Source organism: Lepidochelys kempii, chromosome 21, assembly GCF_965140285.1.
Source record: "Lepidochelys kempii isolate rLepKem1 chromosome 21, rLepKem1.hap1, whole genome shotgun sequence".
Taxonomy (NCBI): Eukaryota; Metazoa; Chordata; order Testudines; family Cheloniidae; genus Lepidochelys; species Lepidochelys kempii.
Window position 1 is genome coordinate 9,194,818 of NC_136400.1, and position 19,800 is coordinate 9,214,617.

General features: G+C 46.9%; 1 protein-coding gene across 1 annotated transcript in view; it reads right to left on the reverse strand.

Annotated features, from left to right (window-relative positions):
• The window catches only part of MDFI (MyoD family inhibitor), a 34,837-nt gene extending 16,244 nt beyond the window's left edge, over positions 1–18,593 (reverse strand). The window contains exon 1 of the mRNA XM_073320295.1: positions 18,500–18,593. Coding sequence (XP_073176396.1) covers positions 18,500–18,593 — 94 coding nt within the window. The remainder of the gene's footprint in view (positions 1–18,499) is intronic.
• Between the last annotated feature and the right edge of the window lie 1,207 nt (positions 18,594–19,800).

The following is a 19,800-nucleotide window of genomic DNA, read 5'->3' on the forward strand; positions in this document are numbered from 1 at the left end:
CAAGAGATCCTTCATGCAGGCAGACAGGGCAGGAGGCAGACGGGGAGGAAGGGAGGCAGACCTCACACATATAATTATAGTGGCCATAATGACACGAAGGAGGAGGGCCTGATCCAAAGTTTGCTGGGGTCAGCGGGACGCTGCCCTGACTCTCGGGGACTCTGGACCAGATTCCGAGAGGCTAATGGAGAGAAAAGCAGGGGAAGAGTGCAACCTCGTACACACAAAGCTATCCAACAAAGAGAGTGGGGAAGATGGCCCATTGGATAGGGCATGAGCTCGGTGCTTGAAATGATTGACTTGACCTTGATTTGACTCCCAGCTCTGCTACAGTCTTCCTGAATGGTTAACTCGGCTCCCCATTGGTAGAATGGGGATAACCCTTCCCCACCTCACTGGGCTGTTGAGAGGATAAAATCCATTCAGGATGGTGAGGTGCTCGGAGATGGATGGGGGCAATATAAACACCTAGACAGACAGTCAACAGAGGCACGTGAGATTTTGGTAGGAAAGGCAAAAACATGTGTGATGCTATCCTGGCTGAAAAATGCAGCTGAAGATCCTTGAGCCTTTCAGCCTAGCTAAGCCCTACTTTTAAATTCAGAAGGATTCCCCAGAATTTAACCCCTCCAGTGCTTGGAGGTGGAATGTGCACCCTGGAGACACTGCTTCCCAGCTGTTTTCTACGTACCAGAAAATCTGGACTGGTTTATGATTTCAAACGAACATCAAGATTAAATCCCCTTATGGGACAGGCCGATAGAAAACAGTGATCTTTCCAGAGGTTTTTCAAACCACCCTGTAGAATCCAGCAGAGAATTCTCTCCCACCTTCATTCTCTATGAAATCTTTGAGGTCTGTTAGCGTAATTTCTGTAGAACCCTGTTGCTTCAGCCCTCTTCCATTCTATCGGACTTTCCCACAGGCATGTGATTTTGCTTAGTTTTGATGTGAAACCAGGAGAAATTCAGCAGCTTCAGGAAAGGTTTGCATTGAGAATTTGGGTCCAACACTCAGAGTGAGCTGGGGCAGGAAATAGAAGTGTGTGAACTCCTCAAAGCAGGGCAAAGGGGAGGAAATGTTCTAATGCTTCCTTGAAAACCCAAGTCCTAGGAGAAAGAGGTGCATACCTGGGTGTAAATAAAATAGTGGCCACACAAAGCTAAATGCTGCAGTCATTTGTCTGGTCTCAATCATGCTCCTATTGGGAGTTTGGCCTGAGTAGGACATGCAAAATTTGCCCTATAGGCCTGATCTAAAGCCAATGGCAAAAATTCCATTGACTTGAGTGAGCTTTGGTTCAAGCCCTTAGTCACACGTGATCCTGAGGTTACCTTTCAGGCCATGTGATCATAAGGTTCTCCACTGCATTTGTGTAAACCCAGAACTGATATGAATGGAATTACACGGTCATACATTAGTGCTATCGGACAGCTGGATCTGGCCCAGAGGTTATTATTCACACACTTTGATGGGGTGCCCTAAATAGACATAATACTTCAAAAATTAGAAAAGACATGATTGTCTACTCAGAAAAGCCTACAATGTAATATATTATCAGGGGCTTGATGGTCACATACACAGGTTTCCTCCCCCTGTAACTTCACCGACTTCAGTAAAGTCATTCCTGGTTTACCCCAATGCAAGTGACTAAAGGATGGGACCCAACATCTGAAAAATTAGTCTTCCAGATAATTGGGGCCTACCACCTGCCAAAAGATGAGAGAAAGGATGACTTTGTGGTTAAGACCCTAAACAAGGACTTGGGAGATCTGGTTTCAATCCCCAGCTCTGTAATAGACCCCACAGCAAGTCACTGTGCCGCAAATATAAAACGGGGATTGTAACACCCCTTTTTGTCCATTTAGAATATAAGGTCTTTGAGGCAGGGACAGTCTCTTCTGATGTACCTGCAGTGCCCAGTACAATGGAGGCTGTCGATGCTAATGCAAAACAAGTAATACTGACAGACGAACAGATACCTGGCTGGGAGGCACACTGCTCATACATGGTTAATTACACCGAACACAAGGTCTCCTATACTAACAGAGAGATGGAGGGAGGAAATTGGCAATTAGATTCATTTCCATTGGAACAAACAGGCCAGACAACAGGCAGAAATATAGAGCAGGAGAGAATTTGGACAAGTTGGTTCTCCCCTGCGTGAGATGCACTGACTCACTCCCTGGCATCTCTTCAGCCGCATGCCCACACGTGAGACCCGCCGCGATGCGCTTCACAAGCATTCCACAGAGCACGTGAGCTGCCGAAGCAGGCCAAAACCTCTCCTGGCACTGAGACCGAGTGGCAGGAGTTGCTCCTACTCTCTGTGGTTCTGTGATTGGCATGATCTGGCGTCAACGCGCGTGTCTCATCGTTAACAGCTCAGTGCCCCATGGGCGTGGGCACCTTTGCTGGCCGGAGCTCAGACAGATTTCCTTGCAGTGGTGTCAGGGAGACTGCCCAGACATGCTCACACTTCAAACAGGCTCGAGGGACCCTGCAAAAAGGCAGATCAACCCCTGCTTTGATGTCCCTCCTGCATCTTCTTCCCTGCTGGGAGCTTTCCAGACCCAGTCAGGCCCAGGGGAAAACAATACTATTAACTAAACACCCTACACTCATACAGCAGCTTTCATCTCAGGATCTCAAAGCGCTTTAGAAACAAGCCTTGTGAAACAGACAGGCAGGTAATTATTATCCCCATTTTACAGGTGGGCACAGAGAGATGACATAACCTCCTTATGTTTGCATGGCGAACCATCTGCAGAGTTGGGAGTAGAACCTAGGAGTCCTGGCTCCTAATCATCCCTTGGCGAGGTACCCCAGGAGTTATATGCCTTCTGGGAGGAAGTAGCCACATGTTACATATTATTTCAGTCTCATCAGGTATAACACTAAATAGAACTCGCATACTTCTTGCATCACTGAAATAGATACTTGGCATAACAAGGTGCCCAATATTGTATTGCAAACGTGTGGGTTTGGTGCCCAGTGGGGGTCTGTCTGGATCAGATGCTCTAAGAGAAGAAGGAGCTAAAGACATGTGTACAGCACTTGCTTTCCCACACAGTGTTTGTGAGCAGGGGGCTTCTACCTAGCCTTGTTCAGCCCTGGGGACTCTGATCTGCTTGATAATCCTTTGCACAACACACCTGGAGAGACTGATGCTGCAAGGCATTGAGCAACCCTCAATGACCCCTGAAATCCATGCATATTTACCTCTTTGCTGTCGTAATTATTTGTATTATTGGCCGCACCTCAGGGCCCCAGTGTGCTGAGGGCTGGACGCACACATGGTGAGAGAACATCCCTGCCCCAAAGGGCGATGGGCCAGATTTTTTGAAAGTATTTAGGCACTGAACTCCCACTGAAATCAGTGGGAGTTAGGAGCCTTAATGTCTTTAAAAATCCCACCCTGACAATCTAAGTAGACACGACAGACAAAGGCTGGGAAGGGAAACTGAGGCACAGAGTGGGACTTGCCCAAGACCACTCAGAAGGTTCAGCAACAGAGCCAGGAACAGAAGCCAGCTTTTCTGACTCCCAGCCTAGAGCCCTGTCCGCTCAGCCACATTATCCTTCACTCAACACCCCCTGGCCAGGAATTGGTTGTTTTCCTCTCACGCAAAGCCAGACATTCCATTGACCTCCAGGGAGAGAGCTGTTCATGGCACTAGAAGCAGACACCAGACTGAGGCTGCCCTGAAATCTTCTGGGGTTCCGAGTGATCTCCCCGGGAAGCTGCTGAGCCCCTGTAGCAGAATCCAGAGTCACCCCTGACCCCAGACAAACAGCTGTGAGCAGACACTGACTAGATGCTAGCAACTAGGGGTTGATGCATTAAGTGCTAACAAAACATCAGGCATTTTGGGATTGGGGATTGCCTGATCCTAACCTTTCTCATTTCCTAGTTACATACTGATATGTATATGCCATATAGCTGCTGCATCCCACCAGCCTCCCTTTACCACATGGGGCATCTTGATATCACCTTTCATTCAAGCCTCAGCACCCAATAGGACAACTATTATCCTCATTTTACAAGTGGGGAAACTGAGGCAGAGCATAGCACCCAGGGGTCCTGAGGTCCAGCCCCTTGGCCTAATCACTGGGTTACTCTGCTGACTAAAATCTCATTTCTGCATCTTCCTCAATTACACTTTTATACAAACGCTGATACCGTCTGCGCCTCAATCAGGCCCAAGATCAGAGAGCCCGTTGCTTAACCAGGATAGCACGCTGGCAATTGGCTTCATGCAGTTTAATGGATTTCCCCTTCCATTTTACAAGTACATGCCTGAGTCCTGCTTAGATAACAAAATGGAGCCGTAGTGCATCATTAACGAAGCAAACAACATAACTTCTGCATAATATTTTTAAAATATATTGGAGGGGAAGAAAATGAATGCCAACTGGGCATAGGAAACCATTTTTGTTTATAAGCACAGAAACAAAAGGATGCAATAAGCATTCAAAAATCATGAATCAGGCATCAATCATGAGATTGGCTTAAAGAGTGAGAGATTATTTTAAAAAAATGTTCTTTTCAATTGCCTTCTGGTTTCTGAGCCTTTAGGATGCATTTGGATCCTATTTTCAGGATTTTTTTCCTTCAACCACAAGGACTAGAAACTTACTTAAGAAAAAAGGAAAGCTGAAATGTTCATGGCATCATTAGACTCCAGAAGCTGGGACTTTAAGAAAAAACCCAGGATTTGCAGGAAAAACAGAGTTGGTGACACTGAGTAATGTGTCAGCCATGTATCTTCACCTATTTAATTGGGCACCTTGTACCATTCATTCAATATAAGGTGTGCAAAAATAACACCTGCTACAAGTAGAAGGGCATTCCATTCATTGGATGGATTTATTTTTGTGGTACTACATTCCCAGTGGAGCTCTGAAACTTATGGGCCAACATTTGGGCCTGCTCTTGAGTAGGATAAAAAGGGGTGTGTGTGTGTGTGTAGGGGGGGTGGGGGGAGTTAGATTATGTTTAGCTATCATGATCTAGTCAACATGTCATAAAACTCTTTTGCAAACAATTGGAAATTGCACCGTCAGCAATTGATGATCAGTAGTCAAGGTTAGTTGAACCAGGACGGAATTCAGTTTAGTTTCGAGTATAAACAAGGGACAAGCTATAGTCAGCACAAGTTCAGCTAACCCAGGTTAAACCTTGCTCTGACTTCAGAGGGAAGTTAGAATGACCTCAGATTTCATACAAGTCAAGGGTCACAAGGACGACTGGCATACTTTCTTAGATTCCTCTTCATTTTCTTTTGTTCTTGTGGACCACAATAGAGGAAGTGTCCAAGAAAGACTGTTATTGCCAACACCCCAATTGAAAAGCTCTAAGAGGTTTGGCTAAGGGTTAGAGGAATCGCAGAAATGTATAGCTATAAGATACCTCAAGAGATCATCTAATCCATCTCCCCACACTGAGGCAGGAACAAGACCTAGACCATCCCTGACAGGTGTTTGTCAGCAATGGTGTACATATACATAATCCTGGAGTACTAAAACTTGTGGGTACTTAGCTGAACCTTTAGAGGTCTTCCCATCGCTAATTACTTAGTTGCCCCAAGCATGTCGTAAATACAACATAGGAACGACCTTACTAGACCACAGCTGTGGTGGAGCTAGACCAATGTCCCATCTCTAATGGCTAGTGGTACCACCTGCTACAGAGGAAGGGGCAAGAAATTGCCTAGTGGACAATTCAAGAATAACTTCCTGACATGTCAGAGGCTAGTTATGTCTGTTTATACGTTACCGGAACGTGCTCAGGCTTTGGTGATGAGAGCGGTACAAGAAACTATATACAATTAAAGAGGGAAAGTTTCTCCCTAATTCTCTGAGCTAGAGGTTGCCTTGTGCCCTGAAGTTAGAGATGTATTTTGATTGCCAAGGTCAGAAGCAAACCTCTTCTTTTTGCAAAACTTGGGGTGTTTGGACCTAGAACATTGGTTTGACCCATTCCAAAGAGGACAGGGAGGGGGAGTTACCATGGTTTGATCCAGACTTATGCCCTTCCAAACTTGAAGAGCATCTGTATCTGGCGTGTTGGCTAGAGTCCCTTTTTCATATGAATGAAGGCATGGATTCTCTTGCCATTTTTGTCTTCATCTTTCTCTTTCCTTTAATCTCTCAGGGATGACTAGTCAGAGGAAAGATGATGGTGGGTGGAGAGATAAACAAAGATATACTCTACTGAGGTACTTGCCATTATCAACATGCTACTGTGAAACAATATACGGTTTGGGAGCTTTCTAATCTGTTTTTTTTTCAGATAAAATGATTGAGTGATCTCTCTTGCTTTTCCCACGTATACTGCCTAATCCATCCAGGTGGTTTACTGACCTCCCCAAATGACTATTTTAGAACTTGATTAAGCGATTTAGAATATGGTGGAGGGAGTGCAGAGAAAAATCCTCCAATCCCATGTGCCAGATTGGAGAAGCGGGGGGGGGGAGAGAGAGAGAGAGAAAACAAAACTCTGTTTTGAAAGTTTGCTCGACTGGGAGAAATCCAAATGGCTTATTTACATTCAGTCTGAAATTAATGCACTAAAGCCTTTCAGATTCAAAGATATTCAGAGAAAGGAGGGGGAGAGGGGAAGAGAAATGCCCAGAAAACCTCAGCACAGCGCAAGCTAATCAGTGAGCTCCTGACACTTCAAACACAGCTTTGCTTTCACTGATTTCCATACCTCGCTGGTTACACTGGTGGCGTTTGCCCTAGTGTTTCTCGGCACGCTTGGGTGATGGTTTATAAAACATTTTGCCTTCTGGACCACGAGGCGTTTGGTCACAAATGTTTGTTTCTATGAAAAGTTACTTCCTCAGCAAAAACACAAATAACTCGCCAGCTCCACACCAGGGTTATTATTATTTGTTATTTATAGTGCTCTGGTGGGTAGAGACATAAAGGCATAGGAACAGCCAGACTGGTCGGCCCACGGGCCCCTCTCTGACAATGGCCAGTGCCAGCTGCTTCAGAATCACTGCAAGAACTCCTCTCATGGACAATTTTGTAATCCGTTATGGGCCGCAGCTCCCCATCTGTGAAATGGGATATTAAAACAACCTATCCCACCCCCTTGTGAACTGAGGTTGGGCTTTTCAAGGGCATTCAACTCCCATGAAGTATAAAATAGAATCTGGCCACTTTCCTCCCTTTGGCTCCTTGAAAATCCCACCTTCAGACTGTATGCTTTTTGGAACAGGGAGGGTCTCTCACTGGCTATATACAGAGCACCCATAAAGCCCTGAGCTGAGTAGCAGCCTCTAGGCACTGCTGTGATACAAACAAACAGTCAAGGTTAAACCATTCAGGTGACTTGACCCAAACCATGTCCCACTCCCAGCATGGTACAAGGAAACCCTTTTACCAAGGAAGCGCTCACAGTTCGGGACATGGCAGAAGTCTCATCATGGAGAAGTAGGAGAGGGAGAAGACTCAGCAGCGGTATTAGAGGGAGAGAACATTTGTGTGTCTCGGAGCAGACCTCCCCCCTCAAATTAAAGAGAAGTAAAGTGAAACCAGCACAGCTAAATGCAGATGCACATAGCTAAAACACCAGCTGTTTGAACAACACAATACAACATATTTCAGGACAGGTTAAAAACTGGAAATAAACTCCCGTATGAGACACTTCATTCTTCCGCTATCTACAACAGCTAAAACCCCATTGACTTCAGTGCAATTCCTCCTGGTTTTCAACACTGTCAGTGGCTATGTCTTCACTTCGAAAACAAAGTGTGTCTTTACATGGAGAGAGCTATCTTAGTGCAAAATCCACCTGGCAACAAGGCACAGGTAGTTTGTCTCTTGATTTAGCTAGTTGAGATCAAACCTATCTCCCCTACCTTTCTTGAGGTAAAAACACACCTTCATTTGCAATGAAGACAGCCATTGATACAAGAATAAGTCTCCTTGTGATGAACAGCGAGCCAGAAATGAACAAAAATAATAGTTTCCCAATGTACATTTGAAGCAACAAAGCCGCCTGTGCACGACTGGAGACCCGGGCCCCCAAGGCGAGAAGGTTTGGTGGGGAATTAGAGAGGATGATGTAGTAGCAGAGAAGTGAGCTGAATTCTTTTACTGTGGAAAGTCATGGGGAAATTCCTATTCAAAGAATATTTCTTACAGGAGATCAGAATGCAGCCTTATTACTATTTATTTGTATGAGAGCAATGCTTAGAGACTTCAGCAAGCTAACTGCTGTATATGCACAAAGAGACAGTCCCAGCCCTGCCGAGCATACAATCTAAACAGACAAGAGAGGGGTTCTCCATGGAGGAGCTTACAAAACATCTTGAGATGCTGAAATGCAGTAAGGTTCCGATTCAGCAAAACATTTGTGCACATGTCCAGCTTGTGAATGGTCCCTAAGGGCTTTGCTGGATCAGTACATGTGTCAGCAAGACTGAGGGTTGTGATAAAACCAAGGGACCCAAGATCATAGAACCATAGAAATGTAGGGCTGAAAGGGACTTCAAGAGGTCATCAAGTCCAGTTCCCTGAACTCAGGCAGGCCAAAATGCACATCATTATTAACAAGAACAATAATTTGCACCTATCGAGCACCTTTCATTCTAAGATGCAGCTAGCCATCTTAGGGTTTTGTACAAGGGCCCATCTTTACAGTACCTGATCTCAGTGCATTTTACATTCATACAATCTCACCTCAACAACCCTGTGAAACAGAGAGTTATTACTACTCCCACTCAACCAAGGAGGTGAAGGGGAAGCCAGAGAGGTGTCCATCCAAGGCAACATAGCAGCAGAGCTAACAGAATTTTGCAGTCCTTAATCCCAGCTTCCCCTCTGCTCTAAGCAGTAGACAACACGCCCCTTCTAGAAGAGGGAAGAGAATCCAGAATTTCTGGGGTGGTACTGAGTATAGACAGACCAATCTGGGCCTGGGATCATAACACTTACCTCAACTGGGTCAGGGCGATATGGAAATAAACTCCTTTTAAAAAAGCAGCACAAAGCTTTACGGGCCACAGATTACATAGCTGTTGATCTAATGACTGCAAAGCAGTCCAATGATTATGCCATTTGGGTGGAGCAAGTCATTTCTCATGAAGACCTTAAATTGCCCAACTTGCTTTCCATGCAAATTTGCATTGGCTCCTGAGAACACGTTGCACTGGGTTCTTAGCCTTGGAATTGAGAGTTGCCAGACTGGGTGAACACAATCCTGCTTGGTGCATCTGAATTGACAACGGTTGCGAGACAGGCTGGACTGACAGCTGTGCAGCCTGAAGTCACCTGTTTATCCACAAAACAGGTACAGCACGGGAAGCAACAGGGCCAGATTTCCCCACCCTGCCAACATGCCTGAGTCCTGACCTGGAGCGGCCACGTATAGTGAGGAAAGAGCAGTTCAGTCTCCAGCAATGCCTGTCAGTGCCACTTGGGACGGCTATTTCATGATGAGGGCCCCAGCCCACTAGGAACCGAGCCCAGCCATACATAGAGAACACCAAACAGTCATCTTTCTGTCATTCCCAAGCAGGGCTAGAGTTAGCCCAAGAGGTGAGAAGTTCCAGCCCCCATTGCTAATTCCCTAATCCACCCAGTCCTGGTCTCTGCATTCCTCTTTCAATCATATTATTTATCCTGCAGCTGAAACAGTACCTAACATGCTGGTCCAAGAGTGCCCCTCAGCAAAGCCAACAGTAAACAGTGGTCAATTTGGGCACAAAAGTCCATAGCTCAGCACAAGAAACTATTGTCCTACATCAGACGCTGCAGCCCGTGACCTCTACAGATACCGCGTTCTCTTTAATCTTCAACCTCCTTATCCAGGGAAGGAGACATTACAGCCAAACTTGGAATGTACAAGACAGAGTGTATTCCTGGGTGAGAGGGCAATAAACATTCCAAAATGATCGGGTGTTAAGATGCCTTATGCAGAGTTTGAGGGATTAGATGAAACCTACAAAGCACTGGCCAAAGGTCAAGCAGAGGCCCCTTTATCTCTCCCTTCCTTGTAGGGATGAGAGAAGCTTAGTTCTCACCAGATTTCTCTGCTGCTGGTTGGAGACATCCCAGTGAACGCTTTGCTCATGTTCTTTTGGGCATGCATGTTTCCTGTCACCTGAAATGGGCCTGAGCCAAAACACGGGGTTTGGACTTCAAGGTGTTTGGAATCTGCATCTCCTTCTGGATTCATCTATCATCCAGAGCCTCAGCGGGTGTCAATCAGTACAGCTCTGTTGAAGTCAGTGGCACTATGATGGTTGCCACCCGCTGAGGATCTGGCCCTAGCTCTCCAAATGGAAACAAACCACAGATCTGACTAGCCATGAGCTCTGCAAGTTTGAAGCCTGGGTTCAGGGCTTGGGTTCAGGACTTTCACAAGACCTCGCTGAAAATCAGAAGTGACCATAAAAAGCCACAAACACTGACAAGTATCAGAACATTTCAGAACCCCAGCAAAGGTTTGGGGAGGATGAGAGAGAGAGTGTTTCTCCTTTTCTTCTTCTTCTTCTTCGTGTTAGACCTACCCCAACCAAGAACAAGGCCCACTGTGCTAGGTGCTATCTGTATTCACAGGCTACATCTATACTGCACAAAAAACTAACCCCACAGCAGTAAGTCTCAGAGCCCAGGTGAATTGACTCAGGCTCATGGGGCTTGCGCTGCAGGGCCAAAAATATCAGGGTAGATGTTTGGGCTTGGGCTAGAGTCTAGGCTCCGAGACCCTTCCCGTTACTAGGTTTCAGTAAGAACATCTGCACTGCCCTGCTTGTTTGTTTTGCAGTGTAGACTACACGTAAGGGAAAGTCTCCACCCCAAAATGCTCACAATCTAAATAGATAAGAAAGGCAAAAAGTGAGAAGAAGGGAGTATTGTCACCCCCATTTTACAGACGGGGAACACACACACACACTAAAGTAGGCCAAGACTTTGCAAAAATGATGAATGATTTTGGGTTTCCAGCTAGAGACACCTTTAAAGGGACCTGATTTTCAGAGATCGGGTGCTTGGCTCAGCCAGGAATCAGGCCCCTTTAAGATGTCTCTAAATAGGGCGCCCCAGAAATGGAGGCACCCCAAAAGACTAGCCACTTTTGGAAAATGTTGGCAGCTGTGACTTGCCTTGGGGCACCGTGTGGCAATGTGAGCTACTGAACCAAGAGCTACCGAGTTGCACAGTAGCACTTCAACCAGAAGACCATGTTTGATCACGGCATCTCCACCACCCTCCCATGCAGCCTGGCATTGAGAAGCCAAGGACAGGACAACCCAAGCACAAAGCCGGTGAAAGAGACGAACGATGTCCCATACATAGGGCCCATGTTGAACCCAGGCCCTGACACAAAATCCCCCAAGGAGGGATCAGGCTATGGGGCACACAGATGGAGAGATCACAACTGCCATGCACACCTTGTTACGCTACTGGGAAAATATGAAAAACTCCAGAAAAAGCAAAAGGGGTGTTATCCGGTTTCTGCAACTCTCGGAATCTCGGCAGGCGATTTCAAAGGAAATTCAATTAGAAGCTGGAGGAAGAACGTGGCACTCTCGGGGCAAACAGCAGATCCCAGTTGAGGGATTGTTTTGTTTTGAAACTGTAATCTTTGAAAATGCCAAAAAGCATCTTTTGTTTGTTTGTTTTTTTTGAAATTTTAAACAAATGCAGCAGTTTCACTAATTGCAACGAAACTTGGAGAAACAAAATATAGATGTTTGGCGCGGAAAGCTTTTTGTTGTTTCTTGGGGGGGCAAAATAAAAAAAAAACTGGTTGGTCGTTTCTAATTTTTTTTTTTTAAAGAGGCTGTTTACACATGCATTTTGCAATCAAGTTACTTAAACTGTTGCCAACTCTAGTGTGCCAACTCTCTTAATTCAGTTTAAAAAAGATTTATTTTCATTTAGTTTAAACCTGTTTCTGATCTGTTCAATAAGTAACATGGCAGGCAGGCAGAGCTGTACAAAGAGACCTTCACTGTGCATGCAGAGAGGCCAAGGTTACACACTGAGAGGACAAAGAAAAGGAGTACTTGTGGCACCTTAGAGCCTAACAAAGGTGCCACAAGTCCTCCTTTTCTTTTTGCGAATACAGACTAACACGGCTGCTACTCTGGATACTGAGAGGACTGGCCACTGGTTTGCAGTCCTAAGTTCCGAATGTCACACAAAACTAGGTCCCGCCTGAAATCTGGCCCTCCTTCTCTAGTTTCACTCCTTATATACAGTCCTACATAGTCCTCCAACATAAGCAATTTAAACTAAATCAAAGTAAGAGCATCCATACATGGGCTTGCACAAGTTTAATTAAGGGTAGGTCTACACTAGAACTGGAGGTCACTTGGTATTGCACAACATTTTGATTAAAAAACTAGAGTGATATATATTTAATGAGTCACACATTAAATGGATTAAAAACTGGCTAACTGATAGGTCTCAAAGTGGAATTGTAAATGGGGAATCGTCATCAAGCAGATGTGTTTCTAGGTGGGTCCTGCTGGGATCAGTTCTTAGCCCTACGCATTTTAACATTTTTATCTATGACCTGGAAGAAAACATCAAATCATCACTGACGATGTTTACACATGAAACAAAAATCAGAGGAGTGGTAAACGATGAAGAGAACAGGTCATTGATTCAGAGCGATCTGGATGGTTCGGCAAACTGGGCACATGCTAACAATATGAACTGAAATACAGCTAAATGTAAATGTGTACATCTAGGAACAAAGAACGTCGGCCATACTTACACAATAGGGGACTCTCTCCTGGGAAGCAGCAACTCTGAAAAAAGATGTGGGGAGTTAGGGTGGATAATGAGCTGGCCATGAGCTGCCAGTGTGACACTGTGGCCAAAAGAGCGAATGTGATCTTGGGATGTATCCATGGGAATCTCAAGTAGGAGTACAGAGGTTATTTGACCTCTGTATTTGGCACTGGTACAACCAGGGCTGGAATAGTGTGTCCAGTTCTGGTGCCCACAATTCAAGGAGGAGGTTGATAAATTGGAGAGGGTCAGAGAACAGCCACAAGGATTGATTAAAGGATTAGAAAACCTGCCTGATAGACTGAAAGAGCTCAATCTATTTGGCTTAACAAAGAGAATGTTAAGGGGTGACTTGATTATAGCCGGTAAGTATCTACATGGGCAACACAGATTTAATTATATGCTCTTCAGTCTAGCAGAGAAAGGTCGAACACAATTCAATGGCTGAAAGTTGAAGCTAGACAAATTCAGACTGGAAATAAGGCATAAATGTCTAATGGTTAGTGTAGTTAACCACTGGAACAATTTGCCAAGTGTTGTGGTGGATTCTCCATCACTGGCAATTTCTAAATCAAGACAAGACTGGATGTTTTTCTCAAAACTCTGCTCTAGGAAATATTTCGGGGAAGTTCTGTGGCCTGTGTTATACAGGACGGTAAACAAGATGATCATAATTGCCCCTTCTGGTCTTGGAACCCATGAGTCTGCCCAGTGCTAGCTCTGATCAAGCTAGTACACAATAGCAGTGTAGCCGTGGCAGCATGGGCCGTGCGATGGGCCAGCCGTGTGAAGACGTACCTAAGCTTTCAGACAGGGATGTACTTGGGGTGGCTAGCTGTCCCGCCACCTGTACAGCTGCAGTGATGCTGCTATTTCTAGCACGTGAGCTCAATCCATGTGGGCGTGGGTATAGCTACCCGATCTGGAAATTACACTGCCAACCGCCGTGTAGACAGAACCTAAATTGGTTTCAAGCAGCACCTGGCGTTAAACTGGTGCAACTCAGCAGGTAGGTGAGTCTTAAGTACGAATTTAGCAGTGAGGACAAGTTGGCAGCCCATCTGACAGAAGGGTAGGTGGACTGAGACCACCAAAACAACAAAAGTCCCCACCCCTCAGTCCCCAATACTGTTTGTATCCCCGACTGTCAGGATCGTGCCAAGCAGAAGGGCTTTCCCCATACGGCCTGACAGCAGTTTGAAAGTGGTGCTGGCTTGCTAAAACCAAATGATTCTGGAAAGGCATCATGGGAGTTGTTAGTTTGTCCCCAAGTCCCAGGATGCCAGCAGGTTCCAGAAGGTACCTGACCGTGGAACACGAGAAAAATCCCTGAAGGCAGAGAATGCAGTGGTGGAATAGGACACCAAGGGAGACCTGCCAAGAGTGCAGTTATTTTGAAAAAGCACAGAGCTGCATGACTCACAAGAGAAGCAGCTTAAGCCGGCGTACACAAAGCAGTGTGGACGCAGTCTCTTGGCATAGTTACACCAGTAGAGCTGTAGTGGAAAAACGTATACTGGAAAAACTCCCCCGTGTGGACAAGGCCTCCAGTCCCAGTGCCTCCTCCATTGATCCTGACTGTGGCATGGGCAGGACAACGGACTGGGAAGGGCAACCTGTGGTTTGCGCCCCAGCAAACCCAGCTCAGCAGAGCTCCCATTTCCAGATAAGCTTCACTCCGAGGGAGGCGTCTGCTGCACCCTCTATGAAAGAGGCATTGTCTGGGCCTGTCACAGGGGCTGGGCCTGCAGTACAGGGGGGCTGGGCTGGGGCCTCGAGACAGAACTGCTTTCAGCCCCGTGTTATACCTCAGGGCAAACTCATTGTGAATGATCAAAAAAACCACTGTGTGCGCACACTCGCATGGTAAGTACACTCCCCCTTCCCCAGCTCAGACTGAAGAAGCCACAGAATTGCTGGCTGCTGTAGCCAAGCCGGGGAGTGGAAGTCAAAGGGGAGCCAAGAAACGAAACACCCTGGGCCAAGACCTGCTCCCAGTTGTGCTGGGGAGTCACCGGCAGCTGGGCATGCCTCTGACAGGAGCAGAGTCGAGCTCACTGGGTCTGAGATGATTATGCTGCGTGTGGAGTGGCCAGAGAGACTATCCGGGGTGCACAGGACAAAGAGGGGAGGAAAGGTTTTGTGTGTACCCAGGAGAAAGAGGGCAGGGGAAAGAGAGAGAGGAGGAGCGTAGAACTTGTCGAAATTTTTCCATCAAAACCAATTTTTTGATGGAAAATGGCTCCCCCTCCCCCCCAAAAAAAACCCTGCTCAAATATTCGTTTCTTTTCTACAATTTTCATTTTTTCTTCAACCCTTCCCAATCTTTGTGTCAGCTGTCTCCTCCATTTGTTCTATTTTGGAAAAGGGGGAGGGAAATGAAAAATCAAGAAACTGGAGATTTTTTGGGGGTGAAACAATACATTGTTTTAAAGTTCTCTTCAAAAACCAAAAAGAAAACCCTAACCCACCCCAGATTTTCTTTGCCCCTAAATGCCACATGAGAAAATAATTGATGTTTTCCAACCAGCTCTAGGGAAGTGAGGAAGAAAGAGAAGTCTGTATGGTATTCATGGTAAAGTAAGGTCATAGAAAGACTGGCCCGTACGAGCCAACATGCTGCCATACGAAGGTGGCATCTGACTGTGTATGGGCTGCCTGTGTTCACTCGTTCACTGCTGGACATGAAACCAGAGCATTCTCATCTTTCTCTAGAGCTGCCCTCTGGTAATTCAAAGGGGTTGCTTTGATGGTACCTAGAGGGAGCTTGGTCCAGCTCTCCTTGCGGTGAGAAGAAGGTTGTGATAACCTGGGATCCATCTTCAGAGACGGCCACTAAGAGAGGGGACACAGATCCCAGAAGAAATATCCAGGTCACGTCATTTTTCACAAGGTAGAAACCACATGGTTCCGTGGTCAGGAATGGGACTAAGAGTGGGGAGACCTGGATTCTGTCCCCAGCTCTGCCACGTGTTCGCTCGCCTTGAGCCTCCCTGCACCTCAGTTTCCCCACCTATTTTATCAACTCAATCTCACCAAGTTAATTTGGCTTCCTTAATTATATTTGAAAGGGTTATTGGGTTCAAATCCCCATGACCAAATCCTAGATGTAGGAACAGGGAGGCAGAATCGCCGGATGAAACTTCCCAAGAGACAAGGCTTCTGCACGGAACTGTCAGCAAATAACACTGTGTGGACAAACTGGATGCCATCCCCGGAGTGCCCTGCAAACAAGGATGAAAATCCTGCAGAGTGAGAGGCCGCAAGGAGCAGCTGTTCTTACCCTGATGGATAAAAAACAACAACAAACATGTCACCTCAGTCCTCAGCAAAGAGCAGGAATGGACTCTTCTTGGTGGAACTCTGGGTCTGCATGGACCAGTGAGCGTCTCCTGGTAAGCAATGGCACTTGGTGCCTTTGCAAACAGGGGTAGGAGCTTCTGGTGTTTTGAAAGCTGAGAACTCTTGCCCTGTCAAACCTCTTCTATGTAGCAACCTAGAGCTAGGCCAAAGTCCCATGCCCCAAGAGCAGGCTGTGAAGAGATGTAGCCCAGTGGTGAAGGTGCTAGCATGGGACTTTGAAGACTTGGATTCAAGTACCAGCGGAGGCTCGGGCTAACTTCCCAAGTAAAACCCACCCAGCCCCGCAGCGGTTGTTATGGACTGCTCACCCACCATTGAAATGAAGCCACCTCTGGGGTGGAACATGTCAGCCGCTGAACAGCAAACAGCGGCAGCACACAAGAGTGTGGGACAGGAAGCGGGGAACACAGTATCCGGTTGGAAGTGTTGGGGGAACATAACAAGGGAATGTATTCTCTGAAATCTGGGCCCTGGCACATTGCAGGATAAGTCCATCAGTGGAGTTACACCAGGAATAAATTTGGCCTCTTTTGTGTCTCATTCTGACAGCACACACGGTAGGCTGTGTTTCACCTTTAGTGGTCAGTTTCCTGCTCTGATCCATTCCTCTCTCTCAGCCCTTCAGTCTAGTTTCTCCATGTAAATATCTGCAGAAGCCGATTGCGCTGACGATGGAGGTCCTCCAACTGTGCGTGACACCCCCCTCTCCCGGAAAAAGCCAAAGACCCCGGCCCGATCAGCGTTCTCATTACGGCAAATGCAAATGAAGGCGTTACGGTGTTGCCATAATAACGACAACAGGATAACATTCCCGTAGAGTTCGAGATCTAGAGCCGGTCTTAGTGCATTGCAGGAACGCTTATTACGTCTACAACAACTCGTTCAGAGTCAGCTGGGGGAGAGTCATCATTTAGTAGCCTGGAAAGCTCGTCTGGTCCAATCGATTCCCCTCCGCACACACAATAGCTACGCTCCAAGAGGAGGCTTTCGCAGAGCCAGCACATTGCAGCTAACACAGCACGATGCATGGAACCAGATCAGGGCTCTCACGGGGAGTGGAATTTCACTGGATTTGCTCCAGGTGGGAGGAGGAGATGGAGGCAATCGGGGATCCAGGGAACCCACTTATTTAGGGCCTGATTCTGCAGCCCTGGCCCCTTGTGAGTAGCATTTACTGAGCGATCTTACAGGCATCAATGGGACTCAGCGCCACGTGCCATGAGCAAGGGTGGCAGGATCAGGCTCTGATCCGCCCCATGGTCTCCCAATGGTTTGCCACCGGAGCACTGATCTTCTCTGATCTTTGGCCAGTCCATGAGTATTGGATGGAGCCCCCTACATACAGCAACACAGAGCCTCCCCACCTTCCGATTGTGGGGCTTGACGCCCGATCTGGGGAAGGAATAAAGGAGACAGCTTTCTCTGGGTAGGGAGCAGGGGCGAGAGAATGTTATTAAATTTAATAGGATCAGGGCCCAGAGTGAGGGAGGGGGGAAGCCGCATCTCGCAAGGAGCTGGCCCGAGCCCAAGAATACACGGCGGCTGAATAGACACAAAAGTTCTTGTGAGAAGCCAAAGCCCCAGTGCAGCTGCATCAGGGCTCCTGCTGCATGGTCTGCAACACAGACAGGAGGCAGCAGAAAGAAACCCAAGCTCCCTTTTCCCCCCTCCGGAGAGGTTCCATCCCACACAGCCAGCCGTGCGAGAGCACAATAGTGTCTTTGGAGAGAGAGAGAGAGAAAATGGGAAAGGAAGTAGTGGGCTTTAAGCCTGGCGGTGAGCCCCTCGCCAATAAGTCTCTGCAACATTTAGTCTGCCTGCTCTTTAACCCTTTTGGCTCCAGCAGAGCCAACATCCTCTCCCCTCCACGAGCCCGCCGGGAAAACAGCTCAGCAAGCACCTTTAATTCCCAGCGCCCTTGCTCCCACCGATCCTGGCTCTTGGTGAAGTCCCATTGGAAATGGGAAAGTTGCAGAAACTTTCCAGGAACGTTCCTTGTCCGAGTGGCACCGTCCCCCTCCACACACCCACAGATCATCAGCTGGTGTGGCTCCATTAGCCTTAATGGATTTCACCAGCTGGGGTTCTGATGATCCCCATTGTGTGGTGGACGTATGCACACGGCGGCTGGTGTAAAGCAGCCTAGCTATTTTAAGCCCAGAGGAGCCATGCTGATTTCCACCAGCTGCGGATCTAGCTCACATTGTGCTCAGCCACAAAGAACTACCATTCTCTTTCTAATCCAGAAAGTTGGACAAAGACTTATACTTAACAAATAAAAAGAACAGGGAAGCCTAGGGCTCCTGCCAGTGGCCAGAGAGAGACAAGTCCCTGTAAATTTAAAGTGAGAGAGACAAAAGCCCCTTGTGCTTACCTGCACTAGTGGGCAGGAAGGGTGTCTGATCCGGCACGGGGTCTCCATTGAGTGAGTCAGAACGGCTTGAGAGATCACTTCTCACCTGGGACATCTGACTGGGACCTGCCAGACACACCACATGCAGAGAAAGAGAGTGAGAGAGAGAAGCTCACTGAAGATTGCTAAACAACCCAGCCATGAGGAACTCTCACATGGAATGAATCAGCATGAAGACGTTAGGTGGAGAGACAAGAAGGAAACCACACAACCCCAAGAAGGGATTTCTAACTCACCCCGGCAGGACACCTCTCCCCAACTGCCGCATCCACATGCACAATAGTTTGCTTGATTGTTCAGCTGCAGGAAACTCCAGCTCTGCATAAGCTTCCCTCCAGACACATTTCAGTCCCAGCTGCATTGAGGAATCCTGTGATCGGCCAATTTCCCCCCCCACTCCCCCAAGAATACAGAGACACATTGGAGAAACTCACTTTTTTTGTTTACACTTTAATGGAACTCCCACAAGTGGGGTATCATCCTATTGTCCTCTCCATGTGAAGGTCTCCTTCAGGTCTCTGCAGCTGCTCCCTTCTCCAAACACCCTACTCCTCCAGCCCTCTTCAGCTAGATTTCTTCAACTTGTCTTCCTTCCTTCCTTCCTTTGTCTTTACATATTCCTTCAAAGTGTCCTGCTTGGTGCCTTGTCCCTGCCAGGAATGTCCTGCAATTTCAAATAAAGAAGACACTTCACTTCTCTTTATCTGTGCAGCTCTTTCTTCAGGGCAGTGTTAGGTTACAACTGGACAAGTTTGTGCAGTCTATCTCCAGACTGTAAGCTCTGCCTCCCGTCTCTCACACAGGAAATTGCATTCAGGGCTGATTACCCAGTTTCCTTCATGCTGGAGATATTTGGAGTTCATGCAGCCTATAATAAGCTGGTTGGCACTACGATTTATAAAAAGCAGTGAGAACAAACAAACAGACACAACAATCCACAAAGCCACTTTAAAAAGGAATGAAAAAAAAGTTGATTTCTTTTTTGTGGGAGTGGAGCTAAGCAGTCAAAGTATGGTGTGGGGAGAGGGATATGTGGGACAAGCATGGACTTACTATATCCCTCTGCCAATGCTCAAGTCTTTGAGCTCCACGTTTTTAATCCAAATTTGTTTTTCTTTAAACTCAAAAGATCAATTTTCAAACAGCAGCAAAGGAGCGAAAAGGGATAGCGAGCCAAAACTGAGAAATCATCAAAACCTCCCTTGCGTTGCGTGAACGCCTGTCTCCTCCAGCACTAATGCTCCCAAATACCGATGTAGTTG